This window comes from Xenopus tropicalis, chromosome 3, assembly GCF_000004195.4.
Source record: "Xenopus tropicalis strain Nigerian chromosome 3, UCB_Xtro_10.0, whole genome shotgun sequence".
Taxonomy (NCBI): domain Eukaryota; kingdom Metazoa; phylum Chordata; class Amphibia; order Anura; family Pipidae; genus Xenopus; species Xenopus tropicalis.
In genome coordinates, this window is record NC_030679.2 from 23189913 (window position 1) to 23199377 (window position 9465).

The following is a 9465-nucleotide window of genomic DNA, read 5'->3' on the forward strand; positions in this document are numbered from 1 at the left end:
AGGTGGCCATACAAGGGCTGATTCTAGCTGCTGATTTTGGTCCTTTAGACCGATTGGGCAGCTTATCTGCCTGTGTATGGCATGAATGATGGGCATGGCATGGCATCGGCTTGTTGAGGCAGTCCCCGAATTGATGGCATCTATACCAATTGTTCTAATTCGATATATCGCCCACCCGTAAGTGGGGATATCGGGAAAAGATACGCTAGCTTGGCGACCTCACCAAGCAAATGGATCTTACCGTGTATGGCCACCTTTAGTCCATAAATGCTCTACCATGAGTTTCATGTACCCATTTATGTCGCAATGAATTCAAATACAGCTTGCCAATATTCCGCTTTATATCTGGGTTTCTCACTCAAACTGTTGCCATATCGTTGGTGATACTGGCTGGCACCACTCGCCCCATCTGCAGCCATCGCTCAATGCCGGACTTCATTTGCTATTCTGTAATACTTTTTTTTAAACATCTTTTGTTATTGCTTATTCCTTCATTTCCACCTGCATTATCAATGTCCAATATGTATTGCAGTTATAACCAAGTAATGGATGATATTATCTAATAATCATGACTCTCATGCAAGCTACCCCATGGGCTAGAGTTTTTTTCATTTAAAGGCGTAGCAGTAGGAGATGTGAAGCTTGCCAATTAAGAACCATCCATTCTCTGCTTATGGCTTCAAACCACTTCTTTTGCCGACTGTGTCTTTTTAAATACCTCATCCCAGGAGGTTTGCCAACTGTAGATGTGTGAGCATATGAATAAAGCTGAATTATTAAAGTTTAACTAGAACAGTTACAGTGACTTCTCACTGCTTCCCATAATTATCTCCTCTATGTCCTAAAGACAGAAATCTATCGTTGTGTTGGAATCTTTTAAAGTGAGAATGAGCTCAAGAAGAGACTGTATTGGTAGAAACACAAGTTTAAAGCAGTGGTTATCAACCATTTTTCGTGTCTTAATGCACAATTCACTAAAAGGATATTTGCGTTAATTAAGACACGATGCTGTTTGCGTTATTTAAGTGGCAAAGACAATTTTTGTGCGATATTTGGCGGAACGCACGCTAATCAATGCATCGCGCACAAATAGTCGCCGCGTGCGTAAAAATGCACGCCAAGTTAGCCATACACGCCATTACTTTTGTAAAACTACTTTTAAGAAAATGCCCATTTCCCTGCAAACTGGCGGCTGCATCACTCTAGGGCCAACACAGACTTGAATAAATCCCACTGCAAAGTCCATATTGTGTTGCCAAAAGCTCATGAACTGTACTTTTCTATAATTACCGCCCAAGTAGGTGTTAATTTAGCGCGTCTAAGTGTTTGTGAATCATGCGTTAGTATTATTTCTGCGCGCAAATTAACGCAAAGCGGTAAAATTAATGCATGCGGTAGCACGAAATTTAATGCATGCGATATGCGACTTAATGCACAAGATAATACTTTAGTGAATCACACGTTTTTTTCGCGTCAATTTTAACGCAAAAAAAATGCGATATGCGTTATCGCACTTTAGTGAATCAACCCTATTGTATCTTTTTTGGCGTTCAGTATAGGAGATCAAAGGCATATGAGGGACTTTTCAGTAAGAATCTGGGTCTGCTGGTTGAGCTGTCAACATCGGGGTTGTCCCACGAAAATCGGACAGTTGGGAGATATGCTATTGTTTTTGTTGTCAGCTTTTATTTGAAAGCATATACCCACCAACACCCTGGCCCCTCAGGTAGAGATAGTATGGTGCACGGTATGAGGGATCAGCGCCCTCCACAGCAAGGAATTGGAAGGAACCAGTATAAAGGACTGATTGCAAGCTGGGTTACCCCCTGCGTGTATATTCAAATGTATTTTTTTTATGCTAAAAAAACTTAAATGTCTGGTGTATATTAAGTGCAAAAGTAAAAATTCACCATCTAAAAGCTTGTGAGTTTCTATAGAAGCGAATGGGAGTTGTCCTAGGCAAAGTCAAGCCATATTTTCAAAGATTGAGAGTTCGTAAGCTCGAAAAATTCCAGACATTTGAGGTTTTTATTTATTAATAAATAAGTGAGAATTCGAAATGTGAGTTTATTCCATTCAGAAAAACAAACTTGAATTCACTAACTCGAAAACTGATAAATAAGCCCAAAAATGGAATCTTTTCTCTGAAACCTGCTTTACCCTTCGTGAATGGGGCATTTTTATTGGCTGTGTCCTTGCAGTAAAGGTTTGAGTTTAGGTGCAAACAACCCACTCGTTTAGTCCCATTTTCCAGTCTAAAAAGAAGAAAAAGAATTTATTACAAAGCTTTTCCTACTGCTGCAGATACAATTTGCTAAATACCCCTGTCTAGACATTGTATGTATATATGAGTGCTGGCCCTTTTTGCCTTATAGTACCTTTATAGCCCGCATTGTTACTTTTTGGATTGCTAGCAAGCACACGTATGCTTTCTTTGCAGTTGAAATTCTGGATGCTGTGCAGCAGTCCATTCAGAAGTATGAAGTCCTTTATCTTGGCAGCCTGCCCGTCTCAAAACCAATGGGTAAGTAGTAGCACAGACAGTAATTATTTAACATCTCTAATTCATAATTCTCTAATTCATAGCTAACCCATAGCAACCAATCAGTTGGAAGCATTCACTGGTCACCTGTTTAAAACAAATATCTTAGTGGTTGCTATGGGTTACTGCTCCTGGGCAAATGTGATGCCTTTTATTAGATATGGAAGGCACACAAAGGCTGCCAGTTTAGAATTGCAGGGGGCACACATTATTGGCTGTAAAACAGAAGTTGGATTGCTTCCTGGATCAATGACTACTGACTGTTTAATAAACCATAAATATATATTACATTTCTTACAGGATAGGCTTCCAACCTATTTCTACATCCCACCAATGAATAACTAATTCCATTTTGCAGGTACACTTTCCAATGCTGATCGCTCCTTTCCCTCGCAGTCTCAGTAGATGTCTTCTTGTGGTGCAATTCAGTGGAAATGAGCTCATAATTATTATATTTTGTGTTTTTATCACCCTCCTCTAAGGTATTCACAGATAATTTGTAAGTTAGTTTCCTTTTCTGATCTGCTGTTTGCAAGGAAAGGTTTGAATTTTTGTATTCTGTTGTGGTTCATGTTGTTATTTGGCAATACTCCGTTTTTATGGGAAATAACAATCCATTATTTATTGGATTCTTTTTTTCCTATAAAAGCCTAATGCATTTTCTATGAAGATAAACACAAAGTGGATTGTTTACCCATGCTGATATTTAAGGGAAGTGGTACATGGGGAGATTCCTCGCCACGGTTTCAGCTTTGCGGGTGCGGAGATTTAACCGTGAGTGACTAATTTCCCTGTGTGCCACTGCCCTAAGGGAGAATAAAAGCCTGAGTAATATCTCCAGAGCTCTACTCCCCTCCCAAACTGCACCACTGGCAACCTCATATACATGACTGTTTGCTGTACCCAGTTATGAAAAGCAGAGTAGCACAGCGGGGTTGACGGATGCCATCTCACACCACTTCAGGAGGCGGGTTTACTAAGATTGGAGATAAATATCACTGGGGGTGTTACCTATAGCAACCAATCAGCAATTAGATTTGAACAGTCACATACAAGTTATATAATAAAAAACAAAGCTCTGATTGGTTGCTACAGGCAAAATCACACATTCTACATTTTTAGTAAAAATTCCCCCAGTGCCTTTTCTGTGTAGTACAGTACCGTTGAAGCCTACTCCAGATCATCTTTAACTGTACATGCTCCTATTGGACCCAGGGTCAGATTTAAAGCTGCAGTGCCCCTGCAGTGGCCGTTAAAAAGAGGACCCCTCGTGAATGACTCTGGTACAGCAAACAGTCACGTTTATGGGGTCCTCAGTGGTGCAGTTCAGGAGGGACCTGGAGGGTGATCTAGTCAGTAGACAAGCTTTGTTTCCACCAGTGTCTCCGGCAGAGACAACGTCAATTTGTCACAATTTGCCCCATATTTTGTGATCTTTAACTAGGGCTGCACCAAATCCACTATTTTGATATTTGGCAGAATTCCGTAATCTTAGTGAAAAATTAGGCGGAACACCTAACCAATGGAAGGGGTAATGAGAACAGCAAGCAGCAAATTTTTTTTAATTTGTGTTTATTTGACAAAAAGTCACATGATTTTAAGGCAAACTATGGCCCGCAGGCCATGTCCGGCCCGTTGGTCTTTTTAATCCAGTCCTTGAGACTTGGCGCCTGGTGACTGACGAACGGAACGCTAGCCTGGCCCGTCTGTGGCCCCTGAGCCAAAAAGTTTGCCCACCCCTGTTTTAAGGATTCAGATTTAGTTCAGACAGGCACATGAATTCGTCCTAATCCTCCTGAAAAAGGCAGAATCCTGGATTCAGTTCAAACCTATCTTTAACAAGAACTAGATCCTCCTGAAAAACTGCATTTTTTGCCTGTAATCCAGCAGAAAAAACACTGTGTGACAGACTTATACACCAAATACCTTCTGTTTTTATCAAAGGATGTATCAATGGTCAGCAAAAGTAATTTGTTTCCACATTTTATCACCAGTGAAAAAAAATTGTCAGGACATTTTCCACTGTTTATCATTGTTCCATGTTTTTCATGTGAAACAATCTCTTAGTGAGTTGCAGGAATTTTCCTGCTTCATATTGTTATAAACTTCCCCCAACGTTTTCTCATTTTTCATTCACCGTGGTCATCCTTTAAAGCAGGTTTAAAAGTTTTTGGTATTGAGAAAAAAAACCCAATGCTTTAGTAAATGTAAAACATTTCCGGTTCTGCAGTAAGTCACAAAAAAAGTTAATACTTACTGTTAAAACCCTTACTGTTATGAACAACTCAAACGCAAATCTACCTCAGTGGTTCAGCTGAGCTTGAAGGAATGGAGTCAAAGGAAAATCCTGACCTAGCTTAAAGGCCACAGCATCTCCAACTTGATACAACTGCATCATAGCCTACAGCTACATCTGTATTTTGGGATGTGGCCCAGCTGTAGTGCATGTTCATAGTACAGAAAAAGTCTCACCAGGGAGCTTGAGGATTAGCATGTGGACCTGCGACTGACTTATCTTGTAATACTTTTGTGCATATGATGTAGGTAACATGCTGATCTTTAAAGGATCTTGTCTCCTATTTTGGAAACATGTTCTTCGGTATCAGACTTCCTCTGTTTTAGGGCTCCTTCAGGTTTGGGGCTTGAGTCTGCTCAGTTCTCTCCTCTCTCCCTCTCCCCCTCCCTTCTCCTGCTCCCCCTGCCCTAAGAATGCATGAGAACTCACTTTCCCCACCCAACAGCTATAACTGCAGCAGGAAGCTTTCAAGACCAAGCTAAAATGGCAGCTGCTATCAGAGGGAGCTTCTAGGGCTCTTTACTCAGGTATATGTAAAGCTTTCTGCAGAATAAATATAGTGTTCTAGGTGGCACTAATGTGGCGAATCTATTGGCAGTAAAATTCCAAAATGACTTTCCTTCTCCTTTAACAACATCCCTTGTGTCATTTGTATTATACCAGAGTCAATAACATTCTTCCTTATCTTCCCATTCTATGCAGGAATGGATGTTCTGAATGATACCATTGAAAGCCTAAGAAGCACCACACTCAGGGAACAGTGGAAGTCTGCATTGCTTTCTGTGACTGATACACTCATTACTGTGAGCCAGACAGAGGTAACCATACAAACACAGTGCCTGAGCACAGCATAGCTTCATTTACAGGCAAAGATAGTTCTGTGTGGGCCTCCTTGTTGTTCAATATAGAGATCATGTGGCTCAGCAAACCTTATATTTACTTTGCTTCTATTTTAAAAAATTTTTTGGTGACAACCGTTCCATATAAAATGCTTCTCAGATTTTTCCCCTTAGCTTATTGCCTCACTTCTGGTAAGACACTAACGCCATTAGCAATTAATACTCAACAATCAGAGATGCATTGCGTATGGAATAGTAGCATTATGCACTGTCAGACTTTTACCAAGCAACTGGGCAGAGGCCCCTACAGTGAAAGGACAGCGCAGTGCAGTATTGGAACCATCTGCCTGGCTCAGCAGCCTACCCATTACTTTATATTGAAGTGCACACTGTCAAACGCCTTCCAGAATCTGTTCCATTAGTAAAATTAATTGGATTGCTTTCAAAACATGATGATTCAGTCGTTTGTCGCGCTTACTTTTTAAAGAACCAAAATCTTCATTTTTGCATTATGTGTATATTTTTTGTTCATTTTCAGAAGCAGAGTTTTTTAAAGCAAATATATGGCATGAATTGATTTTGATTGCTAGGATCATATTTTTCTCTATGGTATAACTTGTAGCTTCTGAGTCTTGGCAAAGTCTGATTATTTGAATTGTGAAAAAAAAAAATTCTAATATGTTCCATTCTGACATGATTCCTTGGCTGTATAGAGTGTACCATTACCAACATTATGGAAAAATGTTTATTCTCCCCCCCAAGGGTGAAGAAGAGCATCTGCTCTGGCAAAGCCAGGTTCGCTATGTGACATTCATTGGCGTTGGGAAGGATCCTCACACATTTGCAATCATTGTAGATGTAGGCAAACAAAGCTTTAAGAGCATTGTATTTTGGTGTGAACCGGACGCTGGGAGTGTCTCTGAGGCTGTGCAGGCAGCATGCATGGTAAGTACCTTAATGATCTGATGTGTACCAATATTTCAATGGTGAAGAGATAGAGGTATTAAGTAAATGCTGATAAGGTCTTCTTGAGACTCCAATAACCATAGCACAGCGAGTTTTACAGCAATGGGCACTCACTAGGATGGTACCCTGGGCAGTGTGTTTTTCAACAAAAAGGACAGCTGGCCCGGATCTATGGTTGTAAAAGCCTTAAATAGTAATTAATAATCCATAAATGATTCCCAAGTAATTCAATGTTTTGTGTTTCATTTACTACTCTCTTCTGGTGTCCAACAAAAATATTTATGCAACAAAATCTGACCCACAATATTGTAATCATAAATGTGTAATATTGGTAAGTGCTTTTTCTCCCAAATGCATAATTTAATATAACAAGTTTATTGACCCTATTGTATTAGAATAATAATGCCATATGAGTTTTTAGAGACCTAGAGTAGTAAAGGGGCCATAAAATAAATACCATAGAGCCTATATTAGTTGTATAGCAACAGCTGCCCTGTACACTCCAGCCAGATGTGCCAAGAATATGTAAGGGGGCCCTGGAGGAGAGACGGTTAGGAAATAGGTGGAATGACAGGGGCCATAACTGGGTGACAAAGTAAGCCCCATAAAGATGTTAATGAGGTTTGGGAATTATGGTGATTGTAGTTTTGGGTTGGTAGTCGCTGGGGCAGAGTATGGCAGTTTTTGTGAATAGGCAGAATTACCTTTGCACTGTGGAGAGAACAGCTTATCTCCCTCCTGACCTTAGTCACAGACTGGGAAGAGTGGTATGGAGTTATACTACTTGCAGAGGTCAAGAGGATGGGGGTGCCTTTAGTCTTTGTGTGAGTAATTGTGGTGCTGGGGGAAATGGTTTAGGATCTAAAGTTCTTAACTTCCAAGTTATGAATATTACATGCTCTGCCTTGTTTTGCTTTACATTGGTTCAAAATTAGGGCTCTTGGAAATTTTTTGAACTTGATGAACTTAATTGGGCCTTTATTATTTTATTTTAGGGTTAAAAACCAAGGGAGCTAGGAAATGCTATAGAAAATGAAAAGGCTAAATTAATTTTGTTTCCCTAGAAAACCATTTGCTTTATAAAAGCTTCTCTTTCCCTTATAGGTCCAGTATCAAAAATGTGTGGTGGCTTCAACATCCCGCACAGCAAAACCAAAATCAGGCTCCCACTCCAAGTCTTTCCTGAGGATAAAAAGGACGGCGTCTGTGGACTCACCCATTTCCCCCTTTACAGCTACAGGCCACACTCTCCAGAAAAATGCAGGAATGAGTAAAAGAAGAGGCGTTATGGCTTTCTTTGAAGCATTTAAACAAAAAACTGCCATGCACACTCCATAAACAACAATTCCTTCCCGCCACTGACTTGTTTAGCCCCTTTTGCTGATAATATTGCATTTTTTAACCTTTGTTTAAGGTTAAGGTTAATGTTTAATGCATCTAACCACTTTTAGAATGTTATTTACTAAAACTTAAGATTGATTTCCTATTTCTGTTTGATAAAAATAAACAGACGTGTCAGTCTAAATGCTAGGATGGCCATGAAATTAAACTAGGTGCAGCTGTTCCGGGTCGAAACGTACTTGCCCCCCCGAGTCAACTACCTCTTATCCCAAGGTGAGAAACAGCCCATAGCCTAAAAGTAAAAACACAGGCTGTTGTTTATATTTCCCGGGAGGGGAGGAGTTTATATTATCTATATGAAAGCATTCAGAAAGCAATTAGTTCTATATTATATTCAGAGAATGTATAATTAACAACATATCTAAATATTTATTTCATGTCAGTTACCTTTTACAATACTGTCTGGAGCAATAAATAATAATAAACAATAATAATAACAAAAATATGCTGCTGTCTGGCTGCCGGAGGGACACTCACCCTGGCAACCACATGGCATTTAAGTTTTATTTTGCAGAGAAGCAGAACAGAAATCCAAATATTCAAAGGGGAAATTTTTATTTCATTTTGACATACAAATTAGCAGTTTAGAGATGGGAGGCCCCAAATAAAATCCATAATCCGAAGGAAATGTAATGCCTGTTACTAAAGCCCATCAGCATCCTGCTCTGAAAGAACTAGACATGGATTTGGCCAAATCTTAGAAATTTTAGATGAATTCTGGATTTGGTGCCTGTAATAAACAACTAACGTGTATTTTCTGCCATGCACTGATCTCTTTATATGTTTTAATATAGGGTATTGTGTTGTTGGAGGGCATCACTGCACAGAACGACGACGGCACTTGTTCAGCACGTTCTTACTGATTTGATTTGAGTGATGTGCTTTAGTGCCGACCTGCATTGTAAAATATGCTTTAACTGTAAATACTCAGCAGCACTTGTTTGAAATAGGCTTTGTTCTTATTAAAGGATACTGCAAATACTAGAGTCTGCATCCATCTGTTCAACATAAAACATAAAAATGTATAAACTTCTGTGATTTTATGAACTAAAAGGAAGATCTTCTCCATTTGGCAAATAAAGGCATCGAATGCAGAAGAGGCCCACCTTAAACATGTAGAAGAAATGATGTAGTTTGACAAAAGAAAGAAGGCGTATAACAGTGTATAAGGATGGGATCCATTATCCAGAAACCCCTTCTCTGGAAAGCTTTGAATTAAGGAAAGCCATTTCCCATATACTCCATTTTAATCAAATAATATGAACTTTTAAAACATATTTCCTTTATCACTGTAATAATAAAGCAGTTATTTGTACTTAATCCAAACTAAGCAACTATTAATACTTTTAATAGGTGGCAAAACAATCTTATTGGGTTTATTTAACATTTTAATAGTTCTATCTATCATCTATCTATAATCT

General features: G+C 39.3%; 1 protein-coding gene across 1 annotated transcript in view; it reads left to right on the forward strand.

Moving 5' to 3' along the window:
• Positions 1-9023, forward strand: part of apbb3 (amyloid beta (A4) precursor protein-binding, family B, member 3) — a 40752-nt gene extending 31729 nt beyond the window's left edge. The window contains 4 exon segments of the mRNA NM_001102932.1: positions 2441-2524; positions 5541-5656; positions 6440-6622; positions 7748-9023. Of these exon segments, the coding sequence (NP_001096402.1) occupies positions 2441-2524; positions 5541-5656; positions 6440-6622; positions 7748-7981 (617 nt within the window). The 3' untranslated portion in view covers positions 7982-9023.
• The last annotated feature ends 442 nt before the right edge of the window (positions 9024-9465 follow it).